This window comes from Pygocentrus nattereri, chromosome 13, assembly GCF_015220715.1.
Source record: "Pygocentrus nattereri isolate fPygNat1 chromosome 13, fPygNat1.pri, whole genome shotgun sequence".
Taxonomy (NCBI): Eukaryota; Metazoa; Chordata; class Actinopteri; order Characiformes; family Serrasalmidae; genus Pygocentrus; species Pygocentrus nattereri.
In genome coordinates this window covers 23,525,251-23,543,693 of record NC_051223.1, presented here as the reverse complement: position 1 = coordinate 23,543,693, position 18,443 = coordinate 23,525,251, and the positions used below count along the sequence as shown (strand labels likewise).

The window sequence follows — 18,443 nt, the reverse complement described above, 5'->3', positions numbered from 1 at the left end:
CTATAGTCCAGTAGGTGGAGGCAATGCCAGCCACCTCAGGAAGAAGAAGAAGAAAAATAAGGTCCAATCCCATTTCTCCTCTTGACTCAGTTTTGCACGTTCGTGCCTAGGGGCAAGGTGTCCCGATTTTTGTTCAGAGGGAGGGGTAAGGAGAAGTCTTAGGGCAACATGGCCCTCCAAATGGAGGTTTTTCAGAGGCACACTCCAAACGGAGTGATATGAGAAAAAAAGAGCAAGATGGCTGCGCGAGCGGCCAAAGAAGACTTACATATGTAAATAAATTATGATAAGCATTGTATTGTCTTAGTTTAATACCCTAATTTTAACTAAAAACCAGCAGCAAGGTTGCTGAACTATAACACTCCTCTGCTATCACTACAGACTGGCAGGTTTGCCCACTGAGCGCTGGTAGTAAGCTGTTAATGAAGTAATTAGGCCTGTCACGATAACAAAATTTTCAGAACGATATATTGTCCCAGAAATTATTGCGATAAACGATAATATTGTCATTTTAAAGTGCCATTATAGAATTTTTTCTTGCTTCTGGGCTCCCCAAAGGAGCTTTAAGACAATGTGCCACAATAATAAAATAGTAGCATAATAATACAATTACACCACTTTAACGTGAAATGAACTTTTTTATTATTAAGAACAGACATTTGGCTTCCAATATGAAAATATTTTAATATCCCAAATAAATAAAACAAATAAAATACAACCACACTTGGGCTCTGTGGATTCTGAGAAAATTGCACAAAATATTAAACAGACCTTTATAACAAAATAAACTCTTTAACAAAAAGTGCAAAAGAATGGCATTGCAACATTAAGTAACAACATAAATATTAAAGTAACATTTACATTAATTCAACTTTTTAAAACTCTGAACATAACACAAAGGTACTTGGAGTCTCTCTTATCTGATCATATATGTATATGCTATGAATCACAGTGATACGAATCACAAATTCACAAAAAGTTTATAAATGTTTGCTTTTCGACCGTATTTAACGGCAGCATCTCTTTGGCTATATCTGTGAGTGTGTGCCATTTTGCGCTATCGCATTTGTATTTACACTGCCGAGCAAAGGCATCCGTAATAGCCACCTGACGGGAAGACCCCTCTCCTGCTCGGGAAGACCCCTCTCCAGCTGAAGTTTTTGTTTTCAGCTCGGAAAACTGGGCTGGATGGGTGTGCTTTAAATGTGACCTCAGGTTAGTTGTATTGCCAGCTTTCGTTGACACCGTTTTGAAACAAAGTCGACATACCGGCTCGTTCACATTGATGGGTTCTCCACGCTCATTTGGCTTAAAGCCAAAATACTCCCACACCGGAGCTGTGGAATGTGGCTTTAAAAGAAAGTCTGGACTGGACGACTCTAAACGTTCTTGCTGGTGCTGTGTACTGCACTCATTTCCTAACTGGTAGGCCTAGAAGTAATGTTTTATTATTATTATTATTATTTGAGGCTTGTTCCATTTCGTAGGGTATGATTTCATCCAGTACCCCTTGTAACTCGGTTCCAAGGGGCAAGGCGACGCTCGAAGATAAGGGGTAGGGGTAAAAATAAGAATAAGACAGACCAGCAGGTGGCAGAAGTCCCTTGCTGAGCTCATGATTTCAATAGAAGAAGAAAGTTATTCTGATTGGCCAGTCAAAACTAGCGCGCTTCGCTAATGTGGGATATGATGGGACGGCGAAACGTCTGAAAGCGTCGGGTTTGTAGTTTTCGAGGCTGTAGCTAACGCTTGAGTTACATAAGCAAGAAGAGAATGGGTGTAGCGTTTCACGCCGAGTGATAGGAGGTTATGGAAGCGGTCAGGTGCTCCGTGGACTGCTGGGCAGATTTTGGTGAATTACTCTCGGGAAGAGTCGTTCATACTGGGACCGAAGTACTGTTAACTACAGGTACCAGCGACCTGCTGGTCTTCAGTGGTCAAGAGAAAAGAGTTAAGGCAAGTAAAGCTTCTGTATTTGCACTTGCTTCATTGTTGTTTAAGGCGACTGACAGGAAAATGTTATACTGTTATAGAGCATCTTGCAGTTTGACTCTCCAGTGACATCCCTGGCTGTAAGTGATAAGAACCGCCTCTATGCTCTCTGCCAGAGCCATGGCCTTTATTGTACGAGTTTCCCACAGGAATGCAGGTAATGTAGTTACATTTTGGAAAATCATGTCTTCATATGTGGAGAATTTTATCATTCTGTACGCCATTTCTTAGTCTCTTAATTTGTTAAAGTGACGTAATGTATTTTTCCATTACCTTTTTGACTACCAGTGACATCTGGCGGTCCACTATTAAAGCATTAAAGATCACCATTTGCCTTTAAAATCTCAGTTTTCCCTTCTGCGTTGTTTATGTTTCCTTCACAGTTCTCAATCAGTGTCAGCACAAAAGTGTGATTCCTCCGTGTCCACAATATCCAGGGACTCAATTGTTATTGAGGATGGGAAAATGCAAGCGTTCATCCTAGTAGAGGGCATCTTAGTCATTGTCAGTCTGCAAGAGTCTTTCTGGAGTTTTGACCTCTATAAAGTGCCAAATTGTTCGACAGGAGCCACAGTCTATCGCAAGCATGCCAGTGTCCATGTCTCTCAGAATACAGTGGGTGCAAGAATTGGCTCAGCTCCAGTGTTGGCCTCTGTCTACCCCAGCAAGGACTCTTTATCTAAGGGACGTACATGTCAAGGACATTACCTTCTTGAGCCTCTCCTTTTTAGGCTCTTATTTGGAGTTGATGCAGCTCTTGTTCATTCTCCAGTAATTCTCTGTGGTTTACCAGATGGGCGACTTTTCTTTTTCCCGCTACTTTTCCCTTCATGGGGAGAGCAAAAGCCACGAATTAGGATGCTCCACAGCCTGGAACAGCCAGTAACATTCATGGGAACCTCTGTCATAGGAGAACAGGGGCCACAGTGTCTGGTCATAGTTGGTCAGATGGGTCGAATTCTGCTGATCAGGGCCAGTCAAACAAGCTCTGATGGAAAGGCAGCAGATTGTGGTGAGTTTTTTAAATAATGTAAAGTATGAAGTCAAGGCAGGTGAATCTCCACCTTCAGATTAATACATTAGAAAGTATGAACCTTTTTTAGACTGCTAGTAATGTAACTACAATTAGGGTTTTGTTTGTCATTAACTACCCAGTGGTTTTGTACCAAAAAATTGGAATCAGTTTTTTAACAATATAAAACTAATTTGGTTGCAGAAAAAATGTATAAGTGTGTTCATTACTATGTTAGGCAATTAGCAGGACATGAGAAAAGTTAAGAAACTTTAGATTTGTCTCGAATGATCTACAGTCCTAGAAAATTCTAAAATGAACAAGAAAGTTATATAGCAGTGGGATTAAAATGAAAAAGCATTCTTACAATATGAAATAAAACATTAAAAAAATCCATTGGTAAATAGTGTGTAACATTTATTTACCTACATTGTACAAGTTATTATTGAATGTAAAATTAAAATGTGTCAGTATGAGAAGTGATTCCAAACTTTTAATATATTTGATATTTCTCTCTTTTTAAAGGTTTCATTGAGCAGACTGTGAGGGGACCTGTGGTGTGCGCCTGTGTGAATGGTGAACATCTGTTCTACAGTACCTCCACAACACTCCTAGCTTTGCCTCTGAGCAAGACTGCAACATCGTCAGCATTTTCATCCCTCACAGCAGCAGAGGGAGAGAGAGAGAGCATTAGGCAAGAGAAGCCTGCACTGCTCTCTCAGAGTGCTGTTTGTCTAAGTGTGTCCCGAGTGATTGCACTAGCTGAACCTTCCGTCACTCCTACAGGTACTAAACCTGTTTCCTCCCTCAGAGAATCTTATTACTTAACCTTAATCAGTAACATTGACGTTATGATTTTGAAAAGGTAGTTGTAGACGTGCTTTAAATTGAAACAAATCTTTTCTTTAAATGTTAAGTTCGGGTGCTCTTTGGTGTGAAGGGAAAAAATCCAATGAGAAAAAGAGAAAAAAAACACTCAAAGCCAAGACACTCCTTAAATTAAAATGACTATTATATTGACAAGTCCTGCTGGACTGTTAAAAAAAATGTCCATGCGTAGTGGCTGGTATATACAGTTGTGTTTTCCTTATAGTACTATAGTTCTTTGTAGTATTAGTCATAGATGTTGTCTTCACCATTAACACAGATTGCTTATTTATGTTCAGCAAAATACTCTTTTAGCTTTCTTTTTGTTTTACCTACATCAAAGCATCTGCAAGGACATTGCAGACACCACAACACAAACTCAGAATTACAATTCAGAAAACCTTTAGTCCTGTGCTTTCTCTGTGTTCTTAAATCACAAAAAATGTTCTGCTCTAAATGACACCTTCACAGTGGTTTCATCTGCCACATTTAAATGTCCCCAAAAGGTCTTTGTGGAGCCATGTTCCTGGTTTAAAATCTGGTAGATGGCTCCTTACCAGTCCATCTTTTATTGATGGTCCCTTTCTAGGAAGGTGAATCAGGGAAATCTTTAAAGTCAGATCACTTTGCATTATGTTCCAGTTAGACTTTGTTTAATTCTTTGGGTATGGCACCTATGTTGTGTCAAAAAAACTGGACTGGAACACTTTTTTTTGTGAGACAGGTTTTTTTATTTAGAAGATCCCTGTGTGTTAATAAACATGATTTGGTTATTGCACCCTTGATGATGCTGGTGGATAGCCCTGTTCACAAAATCTGGATTTATTTTCTTTAACCTGCTCTTCAAAAATGGACTCCTCGTCTTAAATGCATCCTAAACCCTGGAACTGTCCCAAAGGGATAATGTTTTTAAGTCCCATTGGATGAAAACTGTCCACACTCAATACTGTACTCTTGTCCTTGTCTTTATGATATATTGAATTATAAAAAAGACTGTTCTCATCTATACTGATTGCCAAATCCAGAAAATTAATGTGTTCTGGAGTTTTTTAACAGTCCAATTAAGACATCAATACAATAAAGACATTTTAATTTAAGGAGTGGCTTGGTTTAGAGTTTTTTTCTCTTTTTCTCAGTAGTGTTATGTCTATCTTTTGACGTCTTTCTGTTCTATTCTGTTATTTGACTCTCAGTTACTGATTATACCCTGATATCTATACTGAGAGTTATTCTAATATTACTGTCTGTGTGTATGAATTGTAGGTCATGTGCAGCTACTATTGTTGTCTCACAGTGGGAGGCTTCTTCAGGTGACTCTTCCTCAGGAGTCAGATAAAGATTCTGTGTCTCGACTTACTTCATCAAAAGTGGGCCAGACAGTGAAAGACCTCCTTGCTGGTATTGGAAATGTTTGGGAGAGGTTAGATCAAGTTACCTTTGTATATAGATTGGCAGTATAGCAAAAAATATAGCTTCATTTTATTCATAATGCATGATGCATAAGTTGGATCAGACACAATGCACAAGCTGTGCTGTATTTAAATATGCTAAAAATTATTTATTATTTAGTATTTGCCATGCTAGTTAACACTTAATCAAATTACCCAAGGCTGGTTATGCCCTCTTGGACTCCTGGCATTTTAGGATTTGAACTCTTGATTTCCTGACAATGTGATAAACTTAGATAGCTACACCACTTGGTTTTTAATGAAACATGCAGTTGGTCAGTGTTCTTTAAAAGAAAAGCTCACAAATTTTTCAGAAATTGAATGCATAATTCAATCATAAAGTTATTCAGAGTGGTTTGATACAAAATGGTTCATTGTAGAGTAACTTACTAACTCATGTCTTTACAGTGGTGGTGATGGGAACCAGGAGTCATGATGTCTACTATGCAACAATAACTTTTATTTACTATCCAAAACAACCAGTGAACCACTCACATCTTCAGTTTTCATATGTAATTTCTAGGGGTCTTTGCCTTACTACATGCATCTTCACCTTGAGAAGATTTAAAAACAATACATTTTAGGCCAAAACATTCTCTTGAAATTAGAGTAAATGTCTTGGGCATCATGTAGTGTACGTGTAACTGTTTGATGTGATACCTTTCTGTGAGGCAGTTTTTAGAGGCATTTTGGATGTCTGGTTCTTATCATCATAGCTGTGAACCATTCTAACTCTGTAGGTTTAGGTTGGAACGTAACCTATGCATTCAGAAAAGCTTATCGTGAAGTGATTTATAGATAGATAGCGCCCAACTTTGTCTGTCAAATACTTTAATATTGTAAAATATTTTTGCCAACATTTTGGCTCTTACCTCTGCAGAGCAACATCAGTGAAACTCCAACTACAGTTGAAGAACAATGTCCTGAAGCATTTGAACCAAGTCATCAACATCTGCAGCTTGTTTTTGACCTATCAGAAGAGCAGTCAAGAGGGCAAGGATTGCAAGCCACCAATCAGCTGTCATGGTGTAGCAAAGTGGAGTACACTGCTACAAAAAGAAGCTTTGGTTCTTACTTGTACTTTGGAAAACTTAAGTGCTTATGTGCTGGACCAAGGATGGACTCTCTGCATTGAAGTCCAGTCACCCTATTCTCTCACTGCTGAGGGTACTTCCAAGACTTACTCATTTGCTTTGAAGAAATTAGACTGTGGTCAGAAAATGGAAGTGAATTTACCTCTTGAGAGCAGAGGTGAGGAATTTGTTCCAGTCAAGATCCAGTGTTTCCTGGTCTACTCCCTACAGTCTTTACTTCACAAAGAGGAATGCAGAAACTTCTCAGCAAGTGAAATCCCGGTGTCTCATTTTCTTGAAGACAAAAGCTGCATCAGTCTGACTCTGAATACTCTAACACTGGACTGGCTAGATTGTTTAAGGATTGGACAGCCGGCCTCACATAGTGAGATTCCCAAACAAAATAGCGTTTGGGAAGCCACCTGCATTTTCCTGAGCTCCAGACGGATTCACACAGAGGAGCAGCCTATGCCAAAGCCTGATCACCATGTAGTAGCAATTCGGATATCTTTTGATCTCCTAAAAACGGTGCTTAGTTTCCGTGATTGCAGCAGTGCAGTGCTGTGCGTTTCTGTGCTTAACTGGCTATTATTTGGAATGTTTGAGACAGGGGGACAAAAGTTTGTGGAGAGTGCAGTGGTGTGTGCCCATGGGCCAGATAGACAACCAGTTAGACTGCTGGCCAAAGAGGTAAGCTTGTGTTTGATGTAATGGATTCAGTTAGAGATTGTGATGTCTATATAGCTTGCATTTTTAGAATGATTTACAAAATGAACAAACAGCGGAAGCCTAATTGATATACGGGCTGTGTTAAGTATTGTTGTCAATATCTTGCCTCCAGGTTATATTGAGTGATGTTAACTCTGAAGGGCCCCTGTCTGTGGTGGAGGTTCAGGTGCAGAGTTCCTCCATGGCAGCAGTATTTGGACTACATCACGCTGTGCTGCGGCGTGTGCAGGTGAAAAGATGCACAGAACAAAAATTGCTACTTTTTTTTGTAAAGTAAGCCATCATCAAGTGATTTCATGAATTATGATTTTTTCATTAGAGCCTTCTGAAAGATGCTCCCATGAAATGTGCAAACCCTGGGCAGCTGAAAGGACAGCGTTTGTGTGAGGCTGTTCGGCATGCTGAGGTAAAACCCACATCTTAGCCGTTAACAATGCTAAGACTAATGCCTATATAAACTTAAAGCTACAGTGTAGTGAAAACCAGGTTCATTCAAATGTTCTCATTGTCCCAGATTTGATCAGTCAGCTAAGCTATGCTTGGTTTGGTTTTTTGGTTTTGTACTGGAGCTACAGGACTAATATAACTAACAAGTAATTATATATAGCTTATAGCCCACAAGTTAGCATGGTTTATATGTTTATATCATCACGTTTGCCTCAAACTGTACAGAGTTGTTAAGTGATCTTAAGTACTGGCTTATGTTTTTGAAAGTGTAAGATGTTGATTATAAAAACAGCAACATTTCATAAAAGTTATTTTATTATTTACTGGAGAATTATTTTCTAAGTGTTTAAAAGAAAAGTAAGAAACATATACCTTCACACATTAACAACATTTCCTTGATCAGTCTCTTTATAAGGACCTCCAGGACTCTCAGTCTTCAGCTGCTTTTGGTGGTGTGATGAAGACAAGGACTTCTGAGTCACTGTTTGATCTCTACTTGCAACTCAGGGAGAACCCATTGGTCATTCTCTGACTTACAGAGGCAAGGGGAGGTTCACAGTCCAGGAACCAGTTTCTGAAGTAATGGACATGTTGTTTATTTAAAAGTCTTTTATGGCATATACTTGAAGGGTTAATTTGAGCCACTATTGGCAGAAAATACAGTCATTTGGATTTTAGAATGCCTTTTTTATACAGTTCATGGTTCTACTATATGTATGGTTGTACAAAAGTCTGTTATCACAGTATATTAAACAAAATAAAATGACCACACATACATGATTATTGCTCATCAGTAATAATCATGTTATTTAGATTAACATTTCACCTAGTGTGCAAAATCACAATCATTAACACAGTAAGAATATTAGTGAAATCAAAATCTCTGATGACCTACCCTGAATTTTCTAGTAAAAATGTACTAAATACAACAACAAAAAAAGACTTTAACCCACACAGTATTTATATAACACTGTTACAAATGATGCTTTAGTTTAGATTACAGTTCTTTTTAGATGCTGTAACAAAGTAAGAGTTTACCTCTTACGCAATGATGTGCTGAAACACTGTGGTTTTTGCTTCTGTAGCATACAGATAATAAAGAATAAAGCAATGAGTGATTTAAATGTTCATCCATGTTGTATCAGAACCATGTGTGAACAGACAATATGCTCTCCAGTCACTTCGTTCAGTCAGCTTCCTTCAATACAATAAGTGAATCACTTATTGCTATTCTGTAATTATAGAGTGTATCATAGAACCCAGAGCAGTACACTATAAACATGTCTAGTAAAAATAAAAGTATTTTCAGTTTTGTTGCTCAGAATCTAGTATAAATAGTTTCTCCCTAAGATGGTAATAGCGCCCTCTTTTGGCCATTAGCTGCTCATGTGTCCCTTGCTCCATGACCATTCCACCCTCCATGTAGATGATATGGTCTGCTTTCTCTATAGTCTGCAGACGATGGGCCACCACCAGCAATGTCTGACCTGCTGAACCAGAGAGGGCTTCTTGAACCTGGCAAGAAGTGTGGGCAAGCATTAAACTGCTGTTCATAGTGAACCATGTTTAGCCGTTGGCTTGTAACAGAATAACCGAATAGGACAGCTTAGCTTGTGTTCAGTTTGGCATTTGTTAACCTTAAGCACACATATTTGTAAACCAAGAAAAGTATAGTATGTTCTATTGATTTAATTTTTTTTCTCAGCAGGTTAGGAAAACACCTTGCAAAACTAGCTCATAACTTAAGCCAGTGTCTAGACTCTACTCAGTAAGAAAAAGTATGTTAGGTCTGCTAGGCAGGGAGCTTTTGAAACTTCAAGCAGCCACAGGGACCACAAAAAACAATGTAATATGAATCCTAGCTAAATGCATTCATGTCATGAATACTGTACTTTTCTTTTACTATACATCTTGCTTGCTATGCCCCAGACAGCCCAAACGCTAACTTCTCAGGTCAAACCACCTGGGCCATGTCTAACAGATTTTCAATTCTAATTAGGAGTAGATTGAAAGAAGAATGATAGATTAAGGTTGGCATATTTGAAAATTATCATGAGAATAATCATGACATACACATACCGCAACCTGGGTGTTGATGTCCAGTTTGCTGGTGCCTTCATCCAGGACAAGTATTTTAGGGTTCCTAATAAAGGCTCTGGCTATGGCAATGCACTGCTTTTGTCCTGCGGACAGGTGCCCTCCATGCTCTCCAACATCTGAAGTACAGTAAAAGACCATGGAATAAGGGAATTCCTGTTACTATATTAGTAGTATAATAACCAATTAGTACCTCACCTGTATCATAGCCTTGATCCAGTTTGCAAATAAAGTCATGGATGTTAGCTTTCTTTGCTGCCTCCTTCACCCTCTCTATGGTGCAGCCATGTAGGCCATATTCAATGTTGTGTTTTATTGAGCCAGAAAAGAGCACAGGATCCTGGGACACAGTTGCGATCTGAGCCAATGGACACATATATTAGTTACAGCTAAGAGAGATTGATGGTCAAAATGATTAAGAACCAGGTGATAGGAATGTCGCATCCAAAGCGTTTAATGTTTTAAAAGCTACCTCACAGACATTTATGAAATTAATGAATAAAAACGTCTATGGTTACACTGTCTGAGATATTGTTTTACAATAGTTTTGAGATCAACTCTTTTTTTAAAACCCATTATTAATTGAGAGGTACATGCAGGGCATTATTAGGCAAAATAGTACCCAACAAAAACATTTTTTTTTTCAAACTATTATAAAGCTTAGCTTAAAAACTAAGAAGCCATGTAGATTCACTGATCATTTTGATTGGAAAATAAAATGGCTATATTTGCATTGTAGACATCATTACCCCTGGCTCCTCTCATCACTCATCTACGCTGCACGATTTCATACTAAAACACTAAGAATTAATTAAATTATGCATATAATTTGAAAAAATGTTGGAATTCCCATTTAAGCTCTTGCCACTAAGGTGTTTAAATTTAGATCATGGTTCAATATTTAGTATAGTAGTGCTCTACATATTTTAACACATTATGCTGGTTTACTGGTTTATTTGGAGCCCCATTAGCTGTGTGTAAAATAATACTGACTGAAAAAAAATTAATTCCACACAAGGACAAGCAGAATGTTACATAAAATTACATGTTAAAGTATAGAGACATTACACGTTACATTGGTAGCGTGTAACAGTACTTACCTGGCTGCACATGTACTGATGTTGGTAGTGATGAAGTGGAACGCCATCCAAAAGTACCTCACCCTCCTGAGGCTCATAGAACCTCTGCAGCAGACAAACACAGGAACTCTTCCCACCACCAGAGGGGCCCACCAGCGCTGTCATCTTTCCTGGACTGAGCTCCAGACTCACAGACTGGCATAACATTTGAATAGTTATAAGACATCCTCATGATATGACGGAATTAGTATCACCATAGACTAATTGTCAGCTCAATGGTCAGTGGAACATGAAAAGATACAGCATCCATTTTTGAGGTTAAGGTTAGATTAAGGTCTAAACACAAAAAATATATATATTACCTTAAGAGCTTTCCCATCACGTGAAGGATAGGAGAAGCTAACATTATCAAAAGTGACTCTTCCCTCTAGCTTCTGGGGCACCAAGACACCTGCCTCTGTCACTTTCGGCTTTCTGTCTAGCAGCTGAAACACCTTCTCAGCTGACCACACTGTGTTCAGGATGTCTCCATAAACATACACGAGATGCTGAGAACACCAAATCAACATAATACCATGCAAATGTTAGAAGAACATTAAAAGAGAAACTTAGCATCTAAGGCTACGTGCACACAGCAGGTAAAAGTGGCCCAAATCTGATTGTCTCAATAAATCAGATTTTTTTGTTAGGCTGTTCACATTATGCTTTGAATGCGACCTGTACGTAACATTAGTCTGAACAGATCACGTTTCTAAACTGACCTGCATACACAAAAGAACAACACGTCACGTTGCTTCACCTGGCACAACTATCCATCGCAATGGTAAACAATCATAACTTCCAACGCACCCCAGTAGCTCCCGGAACTTTCAGTTTCATCTTCGCAAGCGCCATAGGAGCGATCATGAAACTTTATTGACTGACAGGTGGGCTCGTTACCCAGAATGAGTTTGAGCTAGATTGCTGCAGATCGGATATGTATCAGTTTTCAGTACCACATATGACAGCGTCTCAAATCAGAATTGAAAATGCCACAAAGATGACACATCTGTGTCCCATATGAAGAAAAAGGTCGGATTTAGGCCACTGAAATCCAACACGTATCGAGTTTGAACAGCAAGATCGGAATTCATGCAGCTTTTACGTCAATCCAACTCTACATTCGTCATAATTTTGCACTGCCGAGACCTCATAAATATTTGGGGTGATATTTCTGGAAAAATATTATAAGAGATTTATCCAAACCAATGTTTAAAAAGATTTTGAAAGAAATGTCCGAACAAGGCTATAGGAGAACAAGGCTGTAGCCTCAAAGAACAGTTAAAAGTCTGAAAGCAAAGTTTAAAGAATCCAAGGAGAAAAAAAATCAGATTTGGTCCTCTTTTACCTGCTGTCTGAACATAGCTTAGGACATCTACGATAGAGTATGTCAGTTACATACACGGTTAAACTGTTCAAGCCATTAAGCTCACCTTCATGTTAGTCACCATATCTTTCTGGAAGAGCACAAAAGCCAGGAGACTTCCACTTGTTAGCTGGCCTGATGAGATGAGGCTGCGGCCCAGAAGCAGCATTGCCACCTTCAAGCTCACTGATACAACCTACACCCGGAAACACACATACTAACACAGTCCCTTACACAGGAAATCAGAGATAGGTAAGTAATCAACAATAGCAGCACTTAAAATGTGTGCTTTGGGCTGGAATAATTCAGACAATTCAGCAGGGAATTTCATTTAAATTAAGTGAATGCGACTGGAGCATCCATATAGTGAATGCACAGCTGTTTAGGTGGGATGCCTCACCCTGCGCAGAAGGAGGTAGACTGCACTGTTAATGCCTTTGCATGTCAGAACCTTGAGCTTCTTTTCCAGGGCTTCCTCATACCTCCTCTGCTCCTGGGCCTCAGCCCTGAAGCTCCGCACAGTCTTCACAGCATTAATTGCAGAAGATGCCACCTGCTCAATCTCAGCTTTGCAGTCCTGCAGCTCTCTGGATGTTTTCTGATCATTGTAACATTGAGTAAGATTATATACATGAAATTTTGGAAGATCTGAAAATACTTTACCAAGCACCTTTACACACACTTAAGTAATCTGATAAAAAACTTGTGGTCTGAATTAGCTGGTTTATAATGAGAACTTTTTCTAAAAATAAATTGCATACACTGTACAGTGATCGCCAGAAATACAGGCATCCCTAGTAATCATGAGCAAAATGAGCTGTAAAAATATTTTCTTAATTACTTACCCTTTTGATCTTTCATTTAAAATATTACCAAAAATCTACCCTTTATTTAATATATAATTCAAAGAAAAAACTACATCTAGTGATGAAATAAATATTGTCTTAAATCTGTGTGCGCCACAATTGTTGGTACCCCTAGAAATTCTTAAAAGTGAAATCAAACTTTATATTCCCATTCATAATTTGTTTTTAAGTTCACCTGGTCGATTAGTAACTTGTAAATGGTCAGACTTGCTGTTTCACTAGGGAACGAATTTTAAAACAACAGGATATGCTGGGAAGAGAGATGTATGTCTGTACTGACCCAATGCCCAGTGAAGAGGATGGTTTCAGAGGAATTTATAAGGATCACAGACAGGGAGTTGCAGAAATTAGTTAGGTCTTGGGGTCAAAATCACAAACCACAATCAAACACCACCTAAATAAGCACAACTTGTTTGGGGGTAGTTGCAAGAGGGAGGTCTCTACTTTCAAAGACAAACAAACTCAATGGCCAAACATTACTGGAACTTTCAGCAGGACCGCGTTCTATGGTCAGATGAGACCAAAAGAAAGGTTTCTGGCAACAAACACCAGAGGTGAGTTTGGCATGGACACAAAGATAGCTATGCAGAAAAATACTTCATCCCCACTGTGAAATGTAGTGGTGAATCTGTCATGCTGTGGGGCTGTTTTTCTTTCAAAGGCCTGAGCAATTTATTCAGATACATGGTATCACAGCCACCATCAAGTACCAGCAGAAATAAAATTAAAACCTAACTACCTCAACCAGGAAGTTTCTATTGGGCGAAGGTTTAGATCCTTCAGCAGGACAATGATCCAAAGCACACCTCAAAATCAACACAAAAATCGTTCTCTGACCTCAGAATTAAGGTTTTGCCATGGCCACCCCAGTCCCCTGGCCTAAACCCCACGAAAAATGTAGGATGAACTAAAGAGGAGAGTCTACAGTGTGGCTCTCGGAATCTGAAGGATCTAGAGAGATTCTCTACGAAGAAATAGTCTCAGATCCTTTGCCATGTGTTATCCAGTCCAAGCATTATAGGAGTGTAGACTCAGAGCTGTTATCTTTGCAAAGGGAGGCTACACAAAGTGAAGGGGTGCCAGCAATTTGGCACAAATAGATTAGAGAAAATTTTTTATTTCCTGAGAAGATTTTGTTTTTTTCAATCACTGTACTTGAATGAAATACAAAAAGGATAAGCAAGAAAAATGTTTTTACAGCCTGTTTGCTCATATTTACAAGGGGCACTGTATGTTTTAAAGTATGTAGACATCCAGCGAGTCCCATTTAATTGGTAATGCTTTTCTATTGAAATTACTTCCAGGGTAGCTCATAGTAAATACAGTACTGTGCAAATGTCTTAAGCAGCCATGAAATGTATTTTCCTTGGCAATAAGTGTGTTTTTGTTTTTGTTTGTGAAAACAATATATGAAACTAGAATAAGCAGACTTTTGCACAGTACAGCCATCTACTGGACTAAAATTCAGGTATTTACAACAGATTTCTTGAAACCCAATAATGGGTAAAATCTGACATAAGATATCGTAGTATGCTGTTTGCATTTCTACCTTCTGCTTCTGCTTCTGCCTACAGCTGGCAGTTTGGTTGCCTCTGATTGGTCTAACTTATTTACAGGCAGTTCACAAGTATTGTGTTATTAGGTTAAATTTCCCTACTTAAAACCTAAACCAATTATTTTGATAATGTAGACCATAATTTCTAAATGAAATTACCTGATAGTGGGTGTTGTAGTGGTTCTGCAGCAGAGCAAGGAGAGGCATCTCTATACATGTAAGGATCGTGAGCTGCCAGGACAGACTCAGCATGGAGACGAGCATGCTACACGTCTTCACCAGGCTCCGCAGGAGCACGTTCACATTCATGGCTATAGAGCGGCCCATTTTATCAGTGTCAGAGACCAGTCGCGAGGTCAGACTTCCTGAGAGGGAAAGAAAGAGATTTGCTGAAGGATAAGATTTTGAATATCTACACCATTATGAAATAGTGCTTCTATTACATTCATTGCGATGACCATTATGTAATTATTCAAAGACATTTTATCAATATAGCTAAGAAAAGTCACCTGTCCCTACAAGAGTCTTAAGCACTGATTTATGTTTGCATTATCACCTGGTTTGTTTTCTTCAAAGAAGTTGATTTCCTGTTTCATCAAGTTCTGAAACAGCATGTGTCGAATTCTCCTGTTGAGTCTGCTTAGGCTACACATGAACATGCCCCCTCGCAAGCCAGTAAACAAAGAGCTGGAAGAAAGAACACACATTAGTTTACAGAGAACACTTACACAAATACAGAAAAAACAACTACAGTATCTAAATACACCTACCTTCCCAAAGAGTACAATGACATGAGTCCAATGGCCCACATAAAGTTTCCATGCTGGTATTCTCCACTCAGCACATCAATGATTTTCCCCACATAGTACGGAATACATGACTCAACTGGAGGCAAAAGTGCATTATTAAAAAATATAATATGATGATTAGTAATGATGAGTGACAAAATAAAGATAAACCTGAATAATTCAGAGGATTATTCATACTTCCAGATAAGCTTACCAGATCAAATGGCAAGAGCAAAACATCTACATGACTATAAAAGGGGCTTGGATATCACAAGCTTCCGTCACAAACGTTGCTCAACTGAGTGTCAACAGGAGCAGTGACTAAAGTAACATCTGCATTAAGATCTATGGGAAAGACATCAGTAAATACAGCTGGAAATTGTGGTTGAAAGTCTGCGCTCATTGATGTGATGTGATGATCGTGCATTAGTGTGATATGTAAGGACAAACGTAAGAGCAACTGCTGTTTAGGTAACTGAAAATAACTCCGTCAGCAAAAACAGTCCATCCACAACTTTAGGGAAGTTTAGGGAAGAGGGAAATCACAGTAGGTCTATAATAAGTGCAAAGCCCCCTCATTACAAAGATTAATGCACATTTGAGAGTTCAGTTGTACAAAAAACAATAGAAATGGTGAAATGGGCAGATGCGTCAACCTTCACCATATTTTTACTGGCAAGTGGCATGTGTGGCATACATAAAGAGTCCAGTACAGGTCTGAACACTTGACCAAAATCATTAAGTTACAGAATCAATGTCAAGGTGCACTGAAGTTGTTCTGGTAGCTTGTGGTGGCTCATCAACTTGTTAAGACATCTTATTTTTATTTTTTAATCACTTGTCTGTGTATGCTGTAATGTGTGTGTGATTGATGTGTGTGAATGTATATACCTGGCTGTCTGTCCTGCAATAGACTTCCTATAATGCACCCATTAAAGCTCAGTAGGAAGTTATTTTAGCTGATTAGTGGAATCAGATGTTTTAGAGCAGGAAAAACACTAAAATGTAAGGCTTGTGTCCAGAACAGGAGGATTTGAAACCACTGCTGTATACATTGCTTAAATGATGCATATAAAAAAGACTTAAAATCATGTGATCATTTCTGACACGTGATCTATTATTATTTCAGATTATAGTACCCTTAGGTTTATGTTACAGTCAAAAGTTAAATTCTAGGTTAGACAAACCACAGAGATGACTAATGGGACAACTTACACAATGCAGCTAGGATGAGAAAAAGGAAGGCAGCCCCCAGGTGAAAGCAGTCTGGTCTAGAGTACTGAATCACTCTAGTCAGGAGTGCTTTGGCTTCTTGCTCTTTCTTCTCCTTTTTTGCATCCCTTTTAGATCCATTACAAGGGAATGCCATCTCCCACACCATATATACCAGAGTGGCAGACACTGCATTCAAGACCACCATGGCTGGCTCAGGGACAGGACTGAAGCCGCACACACCTCCTGACACAAGTGTTCTCAGAGTATCAAACACAGCAGGCAAAAAACACAATAAAGTCATCCAGCGCTTCAGTAGAGGTTGTAGACTCTGGTCCACCAGCACAGAGCTGACTTTATTAAGCAGGTTCCAGCTAAGAGCCCTGAAAGCCCATAACGAGCTCAAGCCTAGAATAAAGGTGCCTTTACACCACAGAAGTACTGTCACTAAGGTCACCCAGAGGATCAGGTCACAGCACAGGAGAAGTCCATATGCACACACTGCAGAACGGTCAGTTGGATGAGCCATCATGAAGGAACCATTCAATATCTTCACCCTTCTGTAGGACAAAGACAAATAAGACAACTAAAATCAACCATACTGGACGTCGGATTATTTAGGACACAGCTGACCTGGTGTGTGTGTGTGTGTGTGTGTGTGTGTGTGTGTGTGTGTGTGTCCAGTGTTATGGCTCTGTGTTAAGATGCTAGTAAGCTATGAGGGGTTACATTGGATGAACACAGTTCACACCTTTCTGTGAAGAAAAATACCAAGAAAAATGGATGTCCAATCCTGGTCCTGGATATCTACCAACCTTGAGACTTTCTGATCCAACACACCTGGCTCAGATACTCCTGAAAGACTTCATCACCTGGATCAGGTGTATCAAGATAGGGATATGGAGATGAACTCTGCAACGTGATAGATCTCCAGGACCAGGATTGAGCATGCTTGCCCCAGACGTATTGCTTTAAGCTTTAGACAGAAAAAAAACTTTCACACACACAAATCCCTTTTACATAAACTGTTCACTGAAGATCCATCCGTTGAAATGTTCCTAAGGAAAACAAAAGCGGTGCAATCACTACAAACAACGACGGTAGCTTACTTTTTAAAGTACATGACCGCAGGTGGGCTCAGCTTGCCTTAATAACCCCTTGACCAATGTCTTTTTTAAGCCATGAAGTCCATCTAACCTAATGCGAATGACTTGATGACTACATCTACTGTTTCCACAACTCCTTCATGGTTAATGAACTGTCACCATAACCACACCTAAAGTAGTATAGTTCAGTCTAAACAGACAGGACTCCACGATAAAAGCAGTTTAACATGATGTAGTCCTTTGTCTGCTCTTCGTTAAACGTTTTTATTCTTAAGCGCACCAAAACAGCGTTTATAAGACTGGGAATCCACAAGGCTGCTGCTATCTGCTAACATTGCTAATCAGAAGAACGAGCTTCAGCCTCTTCTTTCCACTGAAGTGTAGGCGCTTTCCAGACCGCCTTTTCGTCGTGTAAACGTATGCAGTATGCAATAAATTCTAAATAACATTTAAAATATCTCAATAATACATACAGCCAAACGGCCTTACCGTTGTCCTTTAATGTTTCCTCTCGTGTACAGCAATCAGTTTTACTTTCACTTTCATGTTTACAGCAAAATCACGTCCGTTTACAATAAGACTCACCGACAAAGACATAAACGAGCAAAGTAAAGTTCCTCAATGCTAAAAACTACCCTTCAGCCCTGTCACACTCATTATAAGAGCTGACAGAGCACATTTCTAACGTTGCTCCAGTGTTGTTTTAATCCTGCTCATGTCCGTCATATAAATTTGACCACCAGATGGCGCTGCAGGAATGAACGGAC

General features: G+C 39.2%; 2 protein-coding genes across 3 annotated transcripts; one reads left to right on the top strand and one right to left on the bottom strand.

Moving 5' to 3' along the window:
* The first annotated feature begins 1,193 nt into the window (after window positions 1-1,193).
* On the top strand, window positions 1,194-8,692 carry faap100 (FA core complex associated protein 100). Its single transcript, XM_017681608.2, has 9 exons — window positions 1,194-1,956; window positions 2,034-2,149; window positions 2,376-3,004; window positions 3,530-3,790; window positions 5,135-5,291; window positions 6,200-7,082; window positions 7,234-7,350; window positions 7,441-7,527; window positions 7,972-8,692. Exons 1-9 carry the CDS (start codon window positions 1,810-1,812, stop codon window positions 8,098-8,100), a joined length of 2,526 nt encoding a protein of 841 aa, XP_017537097.1. The 5' UTR covers window positions 1,194-1,809; the 3' UTR covers window positions 8,101-8,692.
* On the bottom strand, window positions 8,149-18,405 carry tap2t (transporter associated with antigen processing, subunit type t, teleost specific). 2 transcript variants are annotated; one of them, XM_017681610.2, is made up of 12 exons: window positions 18,166-18,405; window positions 16,574-17,130; window positions 15,341-15,455; window positions 15,127-15,257; window positions 14,730-14,935; window positions 12,550-12,747; window positions 12,217-12,345; window positions 11,107-11,292; window positions 10,766-10,939; window positions 9,864-10,023; window positions 9,648-9,784; window positions 8,149-9,083 (listed from the first exon to the last, which is right to left on the bottom strand). In XM_017681610.2, exons 2-12 carry the CDS (start codon window positions 17,100-17,102, stop codon window positions 8,874-8,876), a joined length of 2,175 nt encoding a protein of 724 aa, XP_017537099.1. In that variant the 5' UTR covers window positions 17,103-17,130; window positions 18,166-18,405; the 3' UTR covers window positions 8,149-8,873. The 2 variants fall into 2 exon arrangements, with proteins under 2 accessions (XP_017537099.1, XP_017537098.1); XM_017681609.2 differs by lacking the exon at window positions 18,166-18,405 and adding an exon at window positions 17,680-17,854.
* Window positions 18,406-18,443: the final 38 nt, after the last annotated feature.

Coding starts and splice junctions, on each gene's coding strand:
- tap2t (XM_017681609.2), bottom strand. Junction 12,748..14,729: donor ACTACAACACCCACTATCAG/GTAATTTCATTT, acceptor TACAATGATCAG/AAAACATCCAGAGAGCTGCA. Junction 12,346..12,549: donor TCTACCTCCTTCTGCGCAGG/GTGAGGCATCCC, acceptor TTCCGGGTGTAG/GTTGTATCAGTGAGCTTGAA.
- faap100 (XM_017681608.2), top strand. CDS start 1,810: ATGGAAGCGGTCAGGTGCTCCGTGGACTGCTGGGCAGATTTTGGTGAA. Junction 2,150..2,375: donor AGTTTCCCACAGGAATGCAG/GTAATGTAGTTA, acceptor TTTCCTTCACAG/TTCTCAATCAGTGTCAGCAC. Junction 7,083..7,233: donor TTAGACTGCTGGCCAAAGAG/GTAAGCTTGTGT, acceptor TCTTGCCTCCAG/GTTATATTGAGTGATGTTAA.